Here is a 19,031-nt window from a genome sequence, read left to right as displayed (position 1 = left end):
TGTGTGCAATATAGAAATTTCCTAAGTGTTCGCATTGTGTTCTACACAATAAATTCCAATTTATTTGGATATTTACAGATTTTTAAATAGTTATGCAATTAAGTTTGTTAATTTTGTTCTCAACAAAGTATTTTAATCAAATTTTGTAAACTGGAGCCTTGTTCTCAGAAACTGTTCATTTGAAAGCTTGATCAAAGGTTTTGAGGGTTAAGATGCCAAAGAATAATGGAGAAAATATCTAAAAAAAACAACACTGAGAAAGTTTTAATTTCCCTGATGTTTCAAGTACCATGTCTAAAATTATAGTAAAATAGATAATTAACTGAAAAAAGTTAAATTGATACCCCCTAAATCATACATGATAAATAAAATAAAAACATTTTGTCTGTTACCATTCAGATTTACCAGAAATTGAGGGTCAAATATTTTAATTTCCTTTTCTCGTTAACTGTATTCATCCAAATTGCTCTGATGAAAGCAGCAAAATGGATGGCAGTCAGGTATCATCTTATCTCAATCCTGCAGTTGAAGTGCCACAGAAATATCCAGGCATAAAAATAAACACTTATCATCTCAGGGGTCATATGCATAACATATTTAAAATTGTATACACTTTTTTGTGCTAAAAGCATGCCAGATATCAAAATAAAATTTTTTCATGTATGTTCCTGTTGATCAGTCAGCTACATTCACTTCCTCTTAAAAACTCATCATTTCACCTCACACCTAATCATTCATATTTTTAAATCTTAATTCTTGCAATAGAGAGATTTTATATTGAACTTCCTTAAAATCATTTTGGAATTGTGATGGCTTCTTCCATGACTGGTCCGTCCCATCTATGATTAGATTTATTTCTAAATGACCTTAGCTTGAAAAGCAGCGATGATTTGCATCATGTTGTTCTTGTCACTCTGTTACTTGTCAGTGATGTCTCAGATGCACAGATGTCACAGCCAGCTTTTTCAGGAATCCAATTCAATGCCTTAACTTTAATCAATATTTTGTTGTATACTGTATGTGTTATGCAGAAAGGTAAGTTAGTGGAAAGGTAATAGTAAAATTATCCTTATATTCATGTATTAAATTCAGCATTAATCTCTGAAACAGCTCCGTTTGATGTAAGTAAGTAATTACAAATGTTGTATATTATTAATATATATATATAAAACAATAGCATTTGAAATGTTGCAGTGAATGCTACACTTTTGTTCTTTGCATAGTAAGTTTCACTACCTTAATATTTGAATGAATATTAGTTTCAACAAATTATTTACATATTTTAAACAGAGGTATTTTATTTCCTGTAATTCATAGTGTTACAACAACAGTAAAATTTCATGGTATAAGTCACTTAATATTTATATAAACTATACATATTATAATATTTAACAAAACCCTCTGTTTTATCATAAAAAATGTATATATAATAGTTATAGTGATTTATTACAAAATGTCTTTGTCGGTGGGGTTTTTGCCTACTTGTTACTTACAATACTGTTAACACACTCGCTGCTAAAAAAAATTTAACCAGTCATGGTAAATGCGGGAAAATATTTTTTTTAACTTACCTAAAATGAAGTCAGAGCAGCCAAAAAGGTTGTACAAGGTTTCAGGTAATCCCACTGCCAGATTTGGTGACGTCATAATTGTGACAACAATTGTTGTCAGCCACACCTGGCACCGGTCACTGCTTAGTCAGTACCACAGGACACTGGGTCTATTACTCCTGAATGGCACTGTCACTCGTGGAAGACATTGTCAATCGCACAAATAGTGAAAAAAAATTGTTTCGTGTACAACATTTAAAACAGTCCATAAACATGGCCTGAACATTGACAGAACTCTCTGAACTTAAATCGGAATCGACTTGTTCACTCATAAAGTCTTTCACTAGTTCATTGTCGTTCTCCATATTGCCTAAACACAGTCACCTTACACCATACACTACACACAATAAACAATACAGCACAGCCAGCGAACGAAAATTGCGAACCATAAACGCAAAAAACCACTATGAAACAGGCACAACACACAGCAAACGGCACAACGTTCCACGGCAACTGCTAGGCTCACACTAAGGCAATGGCGGCCAAGGGAGCAGATGTCTGCTATTGTTGTCATTCGCATGGCGTGCCAGTATTGCCTGACAACAATTGTCAGCCGCAGTGAATGTGTTACTGTTTAAAAATGTACGTATGAAAATAATTTTGTACATTCAATAAATATGGTGCTATATAACAGTTGAAGTTAGTTTTTTACACAGGATTAGACTAAAAAGTTGTACACACAGTATAGTTTCTGAGTAAGTTGTATTAAGTTGTTAATTAAAATCAGTTTATGTTTGTTTGACTATCTAAAGTTAACTTACTTGTTTTCACTTATGTATGAAATTGTTTAGATTATTTATAAATATGTTGTATTATTTTGATTTAAATGTTCAAGGATATTTTAAAACGATTGCTTACTTACATTAGTTATTTGACTTTTGACGTGGTAAACTGAGTTTTAATAAAATCTCTATTAAATAATGTTTAGTTATTTTCCTCTGTAACCCATGTTTTTAGAATAAGTAACATGATTATATTATAAGTATTTGGGAAAGCAAAAAGAATGAAACAACTGACTGCTGAATCCTTCACAAAATCTCTAATTTATATCTGGGTGTGGCTTTCAAAACATCACCATTAACAGGCAAAACATAAACCAATGATAGTATAACAATTACCCAATTGTCAAAACCTCCTTGTTCCTTGTATTATTAATTAATTAGTTAACAACTCTCTGTAATGTCTGTCAAAGATTACCTGGTGTCTAATATTACAATTATGGGTATTATTTATTAAAGAGTTACACTGGTATTGGATTACGTATTTAATGTTTCATAAATATAAGAATATTTTTGTCACAGTCAAAATTTCAATTTCAGAAAACATGCTTGGCTGAATATTTGGGTTTCAAATTACACATAATTCTAATAGCTTTAACTGCAAAAGAAGTATGTGATCAAGGTTTTATATGAAACTAAAACATATATACTTTCAGCTACATGTGTATAAATTAATTAAAATTTAATTATATTTAGAGTGTCTAGCTTTGTTATTTTGCATAAAATACACAATCCTGATAATAATTTCTTTAAAATAATTTTTTAGTCATTTCCAATTGGACATATTGTCAAAAGTTTAATCGAGAAATGTTGTCATGCCCACCTGTTCTACTATGTGTTTGTCTATAGGAATTGTGGGATTCAAACAATCTAGCTTGTCTGATTAAGAATTAGATTATATTATTTTTGTTTTAATTCAAAGCAAAATGAATGTTGCAACCTTGTGTCGTCGCAACCGGAAGAGGGCACCTTTCCAGAGGACTAATTAATTACCGTGGATCCCCCTATCCAAACCTAACCCGCTTTGATGAGGAAAAGATAAACTAATAATTTAGATATGGTTTTGAAAGTTCTCTAACTATAACAATTAAGCCTAGACGATCTACACTTCTATCCGGCCTACTCTACACGATAGCCGCACAACGACTCCACTCTCCACTTGCTAACCTAGGCAGGAATCATCCTACCAGAACCTGTCCAGTAGAATTTCCATATAGTAGGAGGCTCCCATTGTTAAAGCTATGACCAAAAGATAGGCACAGCTGGTTATCGCTACTGATAGATTACGCACCAAATTCTAATCTATAGTGGCACTCGCCGCAATGTTATGGAAACGAGTGCTACTAAAGAGTTTCTGAAGATTTAATTCCAATTTTGTTTATATATTTGTCAGAATATACCATATTGGGCAGTTAGCATTAATTTTTCATAATTCATAAATGTTTTTCAGATTACTCAGAATATATGTTCAATATGATATGCCTGTTTTTCATGTGGAGATGTACCTGCTGCAGCATTGTCTGATCCTCTTAAAATTTGTAACATTTCCAGCTACTGACCTCAGTAGAGTAATTTCTTAAAGCTTTTCCCCTTATATTTTGGAATTCAGGAAATATATAGCGTATATACCTCCTCATTAATAAAAAGTCAAAAAAACCTTATAAGTATTTCAGGAAAGTTATTTTTAACATAATAATGTATTTCAAGAATTAATATTTCCCAAAGATTTTAGAGTATAGTTTAGTATACTTTATACTGAAAAAAAATTAAATCTTTAAAATTAGTTTAAAATATGTAAAAAGTTTTTTGGGAAATCTTTGAATGGATTGCTGGAAACAAAGAGTTAATAAATAAATTTACTAAAACTGTTTTACATATTGTTGGTAACACCCTTCTATTTGCTTCCAATAAAATAATAAAGTTTTAAATTGTCAGTTTTTGGTGAGTTTGATAATGCCCTATGTTAAATAATAAAAAATAAAAAAAACTGAAGTTTTCAGTTTGTATTGTGGTTAAGGGGGTGAATTTATTACAAGTACTTGACAAATTAATAAAAATGTTTGTACTGCTAATATCTGTTAAGAAAAGTTATAAACAGTGAGTCATGATTTCACCAAATGGAGTTGAGTCACTGTAGTTGGAGATATTTGTGTATTTATGTTTGTGTGGGTGTTTATGTGTGCATGTGCAGATGCAGTTAGCAACTCAACCAGCCAGTCACACTTCATGTCTTTGTGGAACACTTGCACTATTGGCAGCTGGTTTTGAGTTTATTTTAAGTGTTCAAAAATGTGCTTTTGATACCTAGTTTTGTAATTTGTATAAATCATAATTTATAATAAAGTTAAATTTCCAGTTATTATATTTAGGAATGGTTGGTAAGTACAGTGTCTTAAAAGTTAGTTTACCCACATAAAACTTCACCATACATATGAACACTTTTACTTATGATGTTGATTCCACCATCTTGGTTATGCTTTTAGTAATGAATGCACCCTGAAAACTGGTCTGGTGCTGTAAGCAGCACTTGAAAGGCATGCAGAATTAAGTGGCTAATACAGCCTATTATTAGAACAAGACTTGTAGGTAATTATAAGTGTATAGTATCTGTATAACCTTGAAAATATGTTCTTATATAACCATGTATAGGGCACACTCTCTCTTTATTTAAAAGTTTTCTTCCTGACTGCTAAAATTTCATTAATTTAAACCAAACAAGGAAATTTTAAATAACTTGTACATTTACTTAGTAATCAGTTAGCATTCTCAACCTTAAAAGGCTGAATAAAATTTGTCTTATGTAGAGTTAGTTTGCATTCAGAGATCTTTTTCGTGTGTACTAAAGTTTATTGTATTTTTACACTTAAAACATGAAGTAAAAAATCATTGTTTCAATACATTTACTTAGGTATTAGGAGATAACATATAAATTCTGTTTGATTAAAATATATGTAGTTTTTCGAAACAAAAATAATTATATAAATATGTAATAAACATACAAAATTAAAATGAGGTACAAATCTAAACTTTAACAATTGTTCGGAGATTAATACACTACAAAGGCGGCATACGTACACTCTCAGTTGACAGTTCAAAAATCTTTGTTTGCATAACATATTAGATATTGTACATTTTATACTGTAGTAAGCACGTGGTATAAACTTTTACACTCATATTAATTGTTAAATATGTTTTGGTCAGCTGCTGCACGTTATTACTACAGTCAAAATTTTCTCTTGATTTATAACAATTTTTTAATAATCTTTTATAACCAATTTTAAAGTATATCATGCCACAAAAATTATTATCACAACCACTAACAATTATAAATAATACATAAAATACATAAATCCATTAATATATATGGACATTATTTATTTTTATTAAATGGACCTAAAAGAACTAAATAGAGATGTTGCCTTTGCCTTATATGATTATGTGTATTTATTCATAAAAATATATCAGCATGTTAACTTTTATACAAATTGTTTTAGGAATCTTCACTGTTTTACACATTCTTTTGCCGACTTGTAGATTAATGTTGGAAAACCAGAATTACTGATGTGCTTGCTCCAAGTTGGTGAGGTAAAAAAATTGTGCCAAATGTTTAGTACCATGATTTAAGCAGTAAATATTTTTTTAATACAGCCTGGTTTTTTATCAAAGTTTATACATTGGCTCTGACACTTCTGCTGAAGTCACATTACATTACTTGTTTCAAAATCCAAAAAATTGCTATGTATGCAAAGTGATGTTCTTATAAATTTGCATTCAGAAAATTTCAGCAAGATGACAGTAATATATAATGTGGATGTGATGATAATATCACCCAGGCCAGAGTGAGTATAAACAGAAAATTGTCAAAGGAGACAGTAGAGATGTGTTACATGTTAAAACTTATATTGTACAACTACAAATGTTAAATGTTTCACTATACTTAAGTAATAATACTGTCATTTAAAGAAACTTTTAGTAATCCATTCCTCAACATTGTCATCCATTCCAATAAAATAAAACTCATAAAACAATAGAAATTAATATATAAAAATATATATTATTGGAAGAGAAGTAGAGAACTTGGCGACACTATTTAATACATTCAAATATCAGCTAACAGAGGTTTCTTATAAACTGTTAACTATAAGTACAGAAAAGAGTGCAATGCCATCACAAAATCAGTTTTAATCTATTGAGCAGGTTTATATCGATGGAGACTTGTATAAAGATTTCTGTGATATTCCATACTAACGAGACAGGTAAATGCAATTTACGATTTGGATTATTGTCACTCTATGCCTGGATAAGATTTGTTGAAAGAATAGGTACTCAACATTATAAATTAGAAGGACAAAAATGTCTTCAGACATGATCAAGTATTCTGTCCCAAGAAAAAAAAAACAAATATTTTCTTATTAAAGACACGTTTAAACACCATTAGAACAACCTACAATTTATGTTATCTTACTAGAAGTGCCCAGTCTGATAACATTAATGCTGGTCAGTAGGGGTTGTCGCTATAAACTACATTTTACAGTTAATGGATTAAAGTGAAATATGGATGCATTGTGGGGTGATTATTAAACCATGTATACCAATTTTTATCTTAACTAGAATTGCTCCGTCGATTAACATTTGTGCTAGTCAGTAAGATAGTTAAGTTTCTATTTGGGGATAGTGTTAAAATTATTGCAAATCCGTTCACATTGATAGAATAATAAGGCGTTACAGGTTAATTGAATAAAACACTTTTAGGTAATGAAACTAATTCATTATATGAAATTACTTACACATTACTACCATACAATGTTATAGCAGTTGTTTGAAATGTCCACCTTGATTTTGTATACACTTCATACAACAACTAAGAACAGAATTACAAATTTTTAGCAAGAGAGGTTTATCGTTATTAACAAGTTCAAATGCATTTCCAATTAGATTTCTGACTTTGTCAAGATTTTGCGGTTTTGAAGCATACACAGTCTCCTTTATAATCCCCCTCAGTAAAAATCATATGGGGTCAGGTCTGGCGAGTGTGCAGGCTAATTGATTGTACCACGCGACCAATCCATTCATTAAATGTGTTATTTAAAAAATCACTAACTTGAATACCGAAATGTGCTGCTTGAATACCATCTTGTTGCCAGGTGAGCGAATGAATATTAAAAACTTAATTGTTTCTGAGCTTGGGAATTACTACTTCTTGCAGTAACTGTAAGTAACTTTCTGAATTAACATTTCCTTGGAGAAAATAAGGACCAATCAGTGCAATACTTGAAATACCTCCCCATACCATAATACCAAACACATTGAGTTCTGCTTGGATTACGTTATGAGGATTTACATACAACCAGTATATGCAGTTTATCAATTAACTTGAAACATGCCTCATCACACCACAAAATTGATTGCAAGAAATTTGGATCAGCCTCTGAGCGGATAATTATTGTCTCACAGAATTCCAGTCGCCTATCAGAATCATCCTCGTGAAGCACTTGGAGTAAAGATGGACGGTATGGCTTAAACTTTAATTGCTTTAACATTCTTTGCTATTCTTCTTGATATTTCTAGTTCAGCAAATGTCTTACGAGTTGATTTACCGGGACTGGCTACAAAAGCTTGAGCAACTGTCTGCAGGTTTTCTTCGTTGCAAATTGATCGTGGACGACCACACTTCGGGGTATTTAAACTTCCTGTGTTTTCAAATTTCTTATTTAACTTTCACATATACTGTCGAGTGGGTATCGCGACACCTGGATATTACCACTAAATTATTCAATTATTATAGCAGTATTTTTATTATGCTTCCACCACAACTGAAGGATGTAAACTCGTTGGGTTATGAACATTTTAAAACACACTAACAATTAACAGATGCAAAGAGCGTCACTTTACACTAGCCACTGGAACAGACAACAATGAACTTACTCCATGTTACCGCCAACTTATCATTGTTACCAACCTATCGAGACAAAATATCCCAATTTATGGGGATACTGACATATGCGCCATATATTAAATTGTTAAGTAAATAATCTTAATTATTAAATTTGTTAATAATTTTGAAGGTGTAATCGATGCATTCAAAGTATTCTATGAGGTTTAAATTTCTATTTTAATGTCACAGGCTCCTACAAAAATCAAAGAATCTAGACATATTAAGCCAAGCTACTTTATACGTTGCTCAGAAAATGTGAAATGAACATTAGGCATTAATATTTAGGCTAAACTTGGATGATGGTTATCCAGGTTGTAAGCATCATTCATAGTCACAAACTGTAACACCCGTTTTTTTATTGAAACAAAACGTAAATTAGAAATTAGTAACAAGTAGCAAAATTTATCTTTTGTTCTGGAACATTTACTTTCATAGCCGATTTAGATGTACCAGACATCATTATTACAAAACACAAGATTAATAACCACACAATACTTGTGTTTGTCTTAAAATGTGCAATCCACTGGCTCACTGAAATATTTTCCACCACTCTCCCATTTTGTTTCTTAAAACTATTTATCGCCTACCAAAACCCCTTTGAATTCAAAATATTATTCATATTTAAAATAATACTCTCAAAATGTTGTGTTTTTTTATATTGGCACAATTTTGTCTATCATTTCCGCTCTCCAAGGTTTTTAAATCGAACCTGATGAGAATTAGTTTTTCTAAATAAATTTAATAACCTAAGACCTTCTTTCTAGAACTATAACACTCGAAGTCATACCACAGCTGTTTGAAAGTTGGTCACACATTTCATGTATCATTGCAGTGCTTTTGATTGCTTATTGAATTCTCAATGCAGTCAATTATATATTAACGTTTACCAGATTGTTGTCGCATATGACTAAATTTAAAGCAGCCTGATCCACTGCCTTACAATAAAGGTTTTTATTCATTTTTTCCCATTTTAATTTGGGTAGTAATGGCAACAACTTATTCTTATTATTTCTGTTTTCAATTTTTCCACCTTCTTTCGTTTGTAATAAAATTTTAATTGGTAGATGATCCGAACCCGGGTGACAGATGACCTCAAAGTCCCGAATTAATTGTAAACTTTGGCCAGTCATAATAGCTAGGTCTATTACAGAACTGCCCATTGGTCCTACGAATGTGTAATTACCATTCTTATCACTTTCAGATCTTCCATTTAAAACTACAATACCAAAGTCTCACATTAACTATAAAAATTTCTTGCCTTTACTGTTGATTACAGAATCCCTTGAATCTCTCAAATCCGATAAATTATTATTTAAAATTTCAATGACGCCCTCAAACATAAGTTGTTCTTTAGCAAGTTTAATACACCAATTTAAATCGCCTACAAGCAATAGATTCCTTAAACTGTTTATTTCCAAAAACATTATTAATCCCATAGAATTCCATATCCCACTTATTATAATTTAAATATACAGGTAATATAAATAAATCTATATTTTTTTGATCCACATGTATGAAAGAGAAGTTGTCTAAGTGTATCAAATATACAAATACATTGAAATAAGGTGATGCTAAATTAATTAGAGTAATTGATCCACCTATGTTGCGCCCAAATTGAGCTTGCCTACTTGCAAAATTAAAATAAACTTTAAATGTTTCAAATAAAAAGGTAACATCCTATTCATAAACAAATTCTAGAAATAAAGTATCATTTACCTTATATTTAATCCCACAAATATTGTAACTCATAATTCTTAAATCCTTTGAGATAATGGTTTGAGGATATATTGGAGGGTTGGCTTCTGATCTTCAGCCATTCCCCGCCACCTGCACGAAAGTCCGTGTTGACCATGGCACCCTCCCAGTCTCCATGTTAGTAGCAGTTTCTGTCCTAGCAGCCTCCAAATTCTTGTCTTGCACTTTTTCTGTCTATCACACTCCCTAGCAAGCCTTGAAAGGAAATCTGTGAGACCATGGTGAATTATGTCCCTCAGCTGCTCAGCTCCATCTCGACCACCTGCTGCTACCAGCTTACTGTCCTCCCAGGTAAATCGCCATCCTTCAATCATGAGACAGTCAAACAAGGGGCATTCAATGTCTACCAGCTACCCTCTCTATCTCACGCCTTGCCGCCATTAGCTTCCACCTCTTCTCCCGTGTAACTAAAGGGTAATCTTTATATATTGCATAACTTGTACCTTTCAGTCTGGCTAATTGTGACATTATGTAGCCTATGTCTGTATCTGAAGGGCATAGTGGTTGATTTGAAGTACAAACCTTGGTTTCCTGATAAAAGTCACGTTTGTTCTTTGTGTAACCGGAATGAATATGCGACGGTCTTTCACTTTGTGGGTATTTGTCCTATTCTGGCAACGATTCAGAGAAAATGGTTTGGGAGTAACATACTAAGCGAAGAAGAATTTTTTGACTACCTTGATGGTAAGGATTGATTTCAATTTGGAAAATATATGAGAGATGTTTGGAAAATGCCAAGGGATTTAGTCTATGAATTTAACTTTTAAATATTAAAATATGAATGAAAAACTTTGAGATAACAGTTGTAAGGATCCCAAAACAAAATTAAAACAAATATTATATTATTTTGTGTGTGTTGTAGATGAGCACTGATATAACTACCGATGATATCAATAGTCTTCTGCTTTGCTTTGGACCTCCGACATTGGGCATCATTTGTGCTAAGCTGGCTCTCACTACTGCTGCTTTGGCATTAATTTGTTCGACCTGCTGCTTGAAGTTGAGCCAGGCATCAAGCATCACTGCCAGATATTGGATAAATGGTTGCAATGTAATTTCTTGATCCTCGACATTCAGCCTAATGGACTCTACTTTTTTTCTGCTGGTGATGAGCACCACCTCAGTCTTGTGCTTGGCTAGTTCCAAGTTCACCGTATTCATCCACAAGTTAATTTGCTTAACAGTGACATTGAATAGGTGTTTCACCTCATCAAGATACTTGGCAACGATCACTATGGCTACATCATCAGCATACGCAACAAGTTTAGCCCTTCTTGGTATATCGATTCTCAGCAATCCGTCATACATGATATTCCACAAAAGCAGACCAAGAACAGAACCCTGAGGCACTCCTCCTGTAATATCATACTCCTTTTGACCATTCTTCTTGTCATATTTCAGGACTCTATCCATGAAGTAGCTTGCTATCCTACGCAGGTACCCTGACACGTTCATTCTTTCGAGGGCCTGCTTAATGCAGTCCCAGTTGGCGGAGTTGAAGGCGTTTCTGGTGTCTAGTGTAGCCACTAGACAGTATTCCTTCGTACAATTCTTCCATCTATCCCCTGCGATGGCATCCCTGGCTGTGCTGACGACAAGGTTGACGGCATCTAGCGTTGACCGCCCATTCCGAAAACCATACTGGTTGTCAGTAAGTAGCGGTTCGACTACTGCCTCTATTCGTTGGTGGATTATGCGTTAAAGTATCTTACCTGCCGTATCTAGCATGCAGAGTGGACGGTAAGATGATGGTCCGTCCGGTGGCTTCTTCCGTTTAGGGAGAAGTACAAATCTTTGCTGCTTCCATCTGCTAGGAAAGTTACGCTTTGATAGCGGTTTTTAATGCAATATTTGGGATTCCATCGAATCCCGGAGCCTTGCTATTCCCTACGTGATTGCATGCCTCCATCAATTCATCCTGCGCGATAGGCGGGATGTTTTCAGGGTTGAGCTGCTCTGACTGGTAGGTGAATACCGGCTATCGAGGAAACAGCGCAGTGACAATCCTCCTCAGGAGCTGTGGACACGTAGGTGAAGGCATTTTCTGGCATTTCAGGTGGTTCACGACCACCTTGTATCCTGCCCTTGGATCCTTCTCTACTCCCTCGACGGGTTCCTTCCAACAGCGTCTATTGCTATCCTTGATTGCTTTATTCGATTCCCGGTAAGCATTTTTGTACTCTGCCACCAGCTCTGCATAGTTTGGTCGCCGGAAGCTATGCTGTGATAATCTTCTTTGTCTAAGACACTCTTTACGAAGGGCACCAATGTAATCATTTCACCAGTGCACTGAGGGTCTTCGATTCATGCCATGTTTCCGGGGCATACAAGCATCGCATGCCTGAGTTACTCTTCATTAGCTTCTTTGCTCGCTCTTCAGCACTTCCTGTGATAGTCCAGTCGGTACTAAGGCTACAACCAAAGTAGCTTGGTCAAAGGGTTTCACCCTCCATCCAACTGCGTTGGTTTGTCACGTTGCTCTTCGGGGGTTCTGGCTAGTCGATACTTCCCAGAGGATTGCGTTATGGTTGCTGGCAGTATAGGTGTTCATAACTATCCAAGGAAAACTTCCTCTGGCTAGAGAGACTTCCTCGAAAGAGAGACTTGGCGGAGCATCGCAACTGTAGAAACGAATACCGTCTACCCATGCTGCTATAAATTCCGGTTTCTCTATTGTTGACTGCGCTCTAGAATGGTGTTTTTCCACAGAACCAAATGACAGCTCTGGTGGTGCTGTCCTATTCTCAAGGTTGGTTACTCAGCTGTCTGTATGGCTCTGATATCAGAACGTAGTCTAGTTCTAATTCTCACACGGTCTGCATGGGCAGATCATGTGAAGCCTCGCAGTGGTTGAGGTTGAGCTATATTATCTTCATGTTCGTTTATTTGTCAGCTTCTCTAGTGCCTTATTGAATACCGAGCACCTATAATTGCTGGCATGGTGGCCAGCGTTCTCTGCGCTTCGGTTCTCCGCGCATAATACACTTTTAGATGGATGTTCACAATCCGCAATCTTATGTCCCTCTTGTACGCACTTGATGCACAGGCTAGATCAATCTACCTTACTTCTGAACTGGGATCCAAGATGCCCAAAGTGCCAGCATTTGAAGCATTAAGTTGGTCTAGCTGTTGCCCTTATTCAGCAATTGACCCAACCAATCCGGACTTTGCTACTTCCGTCCAGTAATTTTCGCGCTACGGACGCTGCTAACGGACGCTGACCGTAGCAGCCTGATTATCTCTAAAGGCTTGACGGATCTTGATTGCCTCCTGTAGTGTCTCACACACATCTCCGGCTTTCTTTTTCCAAGGCCGCGCGCGCGCGTGTGTGTGTGTTTGCGCGCGCGTATCCTGGTGTATTGGACTTACAAAATATTACTTTTTTCTTTTCTTTTTTCTGATTGTAAGTAATATTTTGAAGTTTATTTGAATCGCCAAAGTTAAAATGACTATAGGTTTTGTTAATTACATGTTTTGTATTAGTTGCACTTATAAGAAGTGTGCAGAAGTGCCAACTAGACATTCGGTCAAAATGACCATTGTATTTAGTGCTTAATATTTGTTCCTTACTTTTGACTAAATAAATACTAATTTACTTTTAGAGAGCTACAGCTAGTTTCCTTTAAGTTTAGTGAGTGTAATATTTTGTTTTTGTTTATTGTATAAATAAAGCACTTTTCTGTCTTTCTTCTTGTGTTTGTTGTCTGTGGTTTAAAAAACCGCTATACAAGGAATATTTCTATGAGTTTGAACTGACATAGGGACTAATGGTTGTACAGGGAACTGTGGAAAGCTGAAAAAAAAACAAACTTGAAACAAAGAAATAACACGAGCTCTTCATGCATATGAAGAATGGGGCGATCAAGCCAGGCGGAGAGAAAGAGTGGGGGCAGAGCCGAGCAGTACCGATAAATCCCGAAAATTCCTGACAAACCCTGTACATGCGGCTGATAGCGACCTCAGTTCGGAATGGTCCTGATTTCTATTATCTTACGAATTAATGAGTCGTTTTATATCCGAATTAATGAGTCGTTTTATATCCGAACATATCTGCAAAAAATAGAAATTATATCGAATTAATATATTAATATTGAACTTTCTTTATAACTCCAAAGACACTTTACAAAATGTGAGATGGTGCACAACGAATAAAATGTCATAATCTCATCATATTTTGCATATAGGCTTAAAATGACGGTAAATATATTTTTTGTGCTATTGGAATATATTCAAATTAATAGGGCAAAAGCAACATATTATAGTGTGGAGTCCTTAATTGGTAATCTTCATTGGTGTATTATAAATTAATAATTACGCTACAAAATCTGTAATAAGAGTTATGTAATAGCTGTAATAAACTAAGGGGATTAAAAAAGAAACTTGCGAATAAATATTCAACCAAAAACATAATTATAGAAATATGACAAAATCAATGACAACTACCTGACTTAAATACCTAACACAGCACGTGACATCATTAATAAATACAAAATTTTCCTAATTATATTATATTACTGTAACTGAAAAATTAAGTTTAAGATCATATATGAGTATATGTTTGGTTTACAATTTTAAACACTTATATTTATGTAAGAAATATTACACTTATATTACAGAAATATTTATGTAATACAGATGATGAAAATAATTTTTGTATTTTGGAGACCCTGAAGATCATTATTTAACTACTATGCTAAGAACACAAGTCTCGAATGTTTTGAAAAGTTTAAATGTTTTCATGCATGAATGCTTACAATCACATTTGAGTGACTAAGAAAATTAAAAAAAGTACAATTAAATTGAGAATTCACTTGTAAACAAATACATTTCTAAATTTTGCGAGTAGGGCTCTTTTTAATCCTCCTGGATGTTTAATCCACCCTCGAATGTTTTCTAGCTACGCCACTGAATGTAACGAGGTTACTTTTTTACATTAGACTTCCTTACGTCTTTTTGGGTCTTTCGATACTCCGTTGTATTGGTTTATTTGTATGTAGACAAGATTAATTGCCTGTCATTAATTACGTTGTAAAATCAAGGTTTAATGAAATAAATTTAATTGTGATGCATCCTGCAGCATCCAGCTTTGAGAATGTCATGTATGTTGTACCAAATTACTGAAATGTGTTTAACTCAGAATAGAAGCTAAAAACACAGTGGTACATTTCAAGACGTTTGTCAGATTAATTGCCTGCAATTTAATTGTGCTGCATCCAGCAACATCCAGCTTTGAAAATGTAATTTAAATATATGTATGCTGTACTAAACTACGGAAAGGGGTTTGAAAATACAGTGATACATTTTAATAGGTTTGCCAGGTACTGAACTAAATTAAATCCAGAGGAGTACGGAGCGAGAAAGCGCGGACTTCTCATTCCACTATTCCAAATACACGGGCTATCTGTAGTTGGCAGGAGGGGCCCCTCCATCCCCACTCTTTCTCTCCGCCTGGCTTGATCGCCCTATTCTTCATATGCTTGAGGAGCTCGTAAGAACAAACACAGTTCGACTAGGGTTGTTGCAATATGAGGCTAGTTCCGATATTTGTTATCGATATCAATATCAAGCTTGGATATCGATACACCGATATTATCGAATCCAAATATCGATATCCTTAATATCGACCGATATCGATAAATAAGGAAAGGGGAATGATTAAATTGGTGTATACAACCTTTGATTGTATGAGTGTGTGTAACTAGTATAATCAAAGATACAACTTACGAGTTCATTTCCAAAAAAATGTTTTTAATACAAGTACAACTTAATACATTAAAAAATACCATATTTAAAGATAAAAAAAGAAATTCCTTAAATAATCCTATTTATCATTTTCTAACTAAGAATCATTTGAAGCACAATTATTAAAAAACAATTACCATAATAAGAATAAAAATTACAATTTTAAATTTCAATATAAATCTATAAGAATCTAAACTGGGTTTTAAGAACAACACTTTCATTTTAAAAAGCAACTATATTATATATGCTTAACTGAACCAAGCATCGTCTGGTTACTTTTTACTTAATCTCCAAAGTTAATTTCTTTGCTGGCGTTGCATTTAACAACTGAACAAAGCAAGTTGTTTGAGTTTTGCTTTCGTAAAACTAATAAATCCAAAATTGTAAATAATTACAACTTTTCATTCAGTATGTATCAAAACCCCGATATTTGTATATTTCTTCCGATATCACGATAATATCGGATAACTTATATCGATATCAATATAGGATATATCGAAACGATAATATCGATATATATTGATATCGATAATATCGCAAAATTCCTAAGTTCGACACGACAGTTCAGTCTTATCTTCAGCACGGATACGGTGAGTGTTTATTTGTAACAAAGGTAATAGTAGGTTCATAATTATCGTGTTGTTATATTTACTGTACTCCCATATGTTTGTTGACATCGTTCATAGGGTTAATTTTAAGACACTATATCTTAGAGATTACAATTTATTATGTACAATAATGAGTGTGTCATTAATTCCGTTTAAGACATGCCAGCCCGGCAACTATTTACTATTGGCGAACGGAGTCTATTTGCATTTTATATGCACATAACCTAGTTTTCGTGAAATCGATATAATAATTATTTAGATGTCTGGCGTTGGTTGTAAGTGTCTAAAGCTAACTACCGAACTAACTATAGATTCTATCCATAGAAAGAACTAGTTCCTAACGCATCTTAACTTAGTTCCTAACTTACCCATACAAAATCTTTATTAATTTAGTAACGTGAGGATAAAAACTACAAAATAATTCAGATTTTAAATTAACTAAGTCAACTTTTATTATAATAAATGCAATTTGCAGTAGCTACTTTCAGGACTATACTGATTTTACAGGACAAGTTCTGATAAACCCTATTATAGATGGTGCCATACCTCAAAAACATACAAGCCGATTTTGATAAAACTTGTATATACTACACATTATAAACATTGGGTAATTGTGAAAGTAACGGTCGCAGTGGCAAAATACGAGTTTCGTGTTATTAACTTATTGGGCTCGTCACGCAGCGGCTGGGCCTAACGGCACGATGACGAGCTCAGGTCGCAAAAGCGATCTGCTTTTAAGTTTCCCTCCAAAATAGTTCTATTAGTGTCTGATAGATCGGGCGATCATCTTCACTTGTCAACTAAGAGTGTTTAACAACGGTCTATGTTTAGAGTTTTCAAAAGTTTTATAAATATCCTACAGATCGCAGCTGTATGTCGAAGTTGAAAAATCATTCATATGAGTTTACTCTCTGATTTTCAGCGCTTCTGATTGGGTGTTTTCCTCAGTTGTTATTATAATATTTTTGAGGTTAGTGACACAACTAATCAATGCAGACGTACATGTTGGCGGTTTTAGTCTAGACAATGGCCCGATTGTTGTAATCGCTTCGCCCAAGCCGCTTTATTTAGACTATGATTCAGACATCATCCCTGCCACCCCGGAATCTTGCTCGCGTGTTATCGTTTCTACATCATGGATAACCCATTAGGCTCATGTTCCATCTGAACGAATACCTTCACAGCTGAATTTTCTAGTATACAATAGCGAGTGATACGATGTGGTGCACCATTGCTGTTTGTGCGGCCGCTGCCGTAAAATAATTCGTGCCCACTGGTGCCCGTGTGCCAAAACAATACGATCCGCAATGGGTTGAGGTTTGGTTATTGTCACATTAACGGCCAGATCGGCAAAATACGAGTTTCGCGTTATTAACTTATTGGAATCATCCTACTGAACGAAACAATTTAACCCATTGCGGATCACTGACGAACTGGGCTCGTCACGCAGCGGCTGGGCCTAACGGCACGATGACGAGCTCAGGTCGCAAAAGCGATCTGCTTTTAAGTTTCCCTCAAAATAGTTCTATTAGTGTCTGATAGATCGGGCGATTGTCTTCACTTGTCAACTAAGAGTGTTTAACAACGGTCTATGTTTAGAGTTTTCAAAAGTTTATAAATATCCTACAGATCGCAGCTGTATGTCGAAGTTGAAAAATCATTCATATGAGTTTACTCTCTGCTTTTCAGCGCTTCTGATTGGGTGTTTTCCTCAGTTGTTATTATAATATTTTTAAGGTTAGTGACACAACTAATCAATGCAGACGTACATGTTGGCGGTTTTAGTCTAGACAATGGCCCGGATTTTGTAATCGCTTCGCCTGAGCCGCTTTATTTAGACTATGATTCAGACATCATCCCTGCCACCCCGGAACCTTGCTCGCATGTTATCGTTTCTACATCATGGATAACCCAGTAGGCTCATGTTCCATCTGAACGAATACCTTCACAGCTGAATTTTCTAGTATACAATAGCATTGCTGTTCGTGCGGCCGCTGCCGCAAAGTAATTCGTGCCCACTGGTGCCCGCGTGCCAAAACAATACGATCCGCAATGGGTTAAGGTTTGGTTAATGTCACATTAACGGCCAGAGAGGCAAAATACGAGTTTCGCGTTATTAACTTATTGGATTCGTCCTACAGAACAAAACAATATAAGGTTTGACGGGGCGGAAATGAGAAATAAAGAAGTTCTAGAACATAAAAAATGGAACATCTGTTCAAGCACGGAGCAATATTTCCATGTTCTACATCCACATCGGGCATCACGTGACCTTTTGTGACCATAATTCAACCTCGTGATGAAATCATCGGATGCGGCGCTATCTTTGCAAACGTAAATGAAAAATAATACGAAATGAGCAGAATTTTGATCCAAATGCACAATGTTTTTCTAAATTTCGAGCTACAAATTAATTAGTTTTTATCGAGTGGAGACGAAGGTGCTGCCGAAGCCCGCGCTGATGTCAACGATAGAAAAACATCCCTCGAGATAGTAACTATCAGTAAAATATGAAATTCTAGAGGGGCTGATCAGAAATATAAATTGAATTGTAATGGAAAGGCAATTATGTATTGTCTAAAAAACTTATTAAATCATGAAT

General features: G+C 34.6%; 1 protein-coding gene and 1 long non-coding RNA gene across 2 annotated transcripts in view; both read left to right on the top strand.

The window, feature by feature from the left end:
* The first annotated feature begins 4,571 nt into the window (after window positions 1-4,571).
* On the top strand, window positions 4,572-13,766 carry LOC124369587. Its single transcript, XR_006923073.1, has 3 exons — window positions 4,572-4,767; window positions 5,884-5,974; window positions 10,942-13,766. It is a non-coding gene; the product is annotated as an uncharacterized LOC124369587 (long non-coding RNA).
* Window positions 13,767-16,513: 2,747 nt separating this feature from the next.
* LOC124369586 (3'-5' RNA helicase YTHDC2-like) overlaps window positions 16,514-19,031 on the top strand; it is a 146,995-nt gene continuing 144,477 nt past the window's right edge. Inside the window, exon 1 of the mRNA XM_046827629.1 lies at window positions 16,514-16,704. Coding sequence (XP_046683585.1) covers window positions 16,689-16,704 — 16 coding nt within the window. The 5' untranslated portion in view covers window positions 16,514-16,688. The remainder of the gene's footprint in view (window positions 16,705-19,031) is intronic.

The sequence above is a fragment of the Homalodisca vitripennis genome, chromosome X (genome assembly GCF_021130785.1).
Source record: "Homalodisca vitripennis isolate AUS2020 chromosome X, UT_GWSS_2.1, whole genome shotgun sequence".
In the NCBI taxonomy this organism is placed as follows: Eukaryota; Metazoa; Arthropoda; class Insecta; order Hemiptera; family Cicadellidae; genus Homalodisca; species Homalodisca vitripennis.
This window is presented reverse-complemented; position numbering and strand designations above follow the sequence as displayed.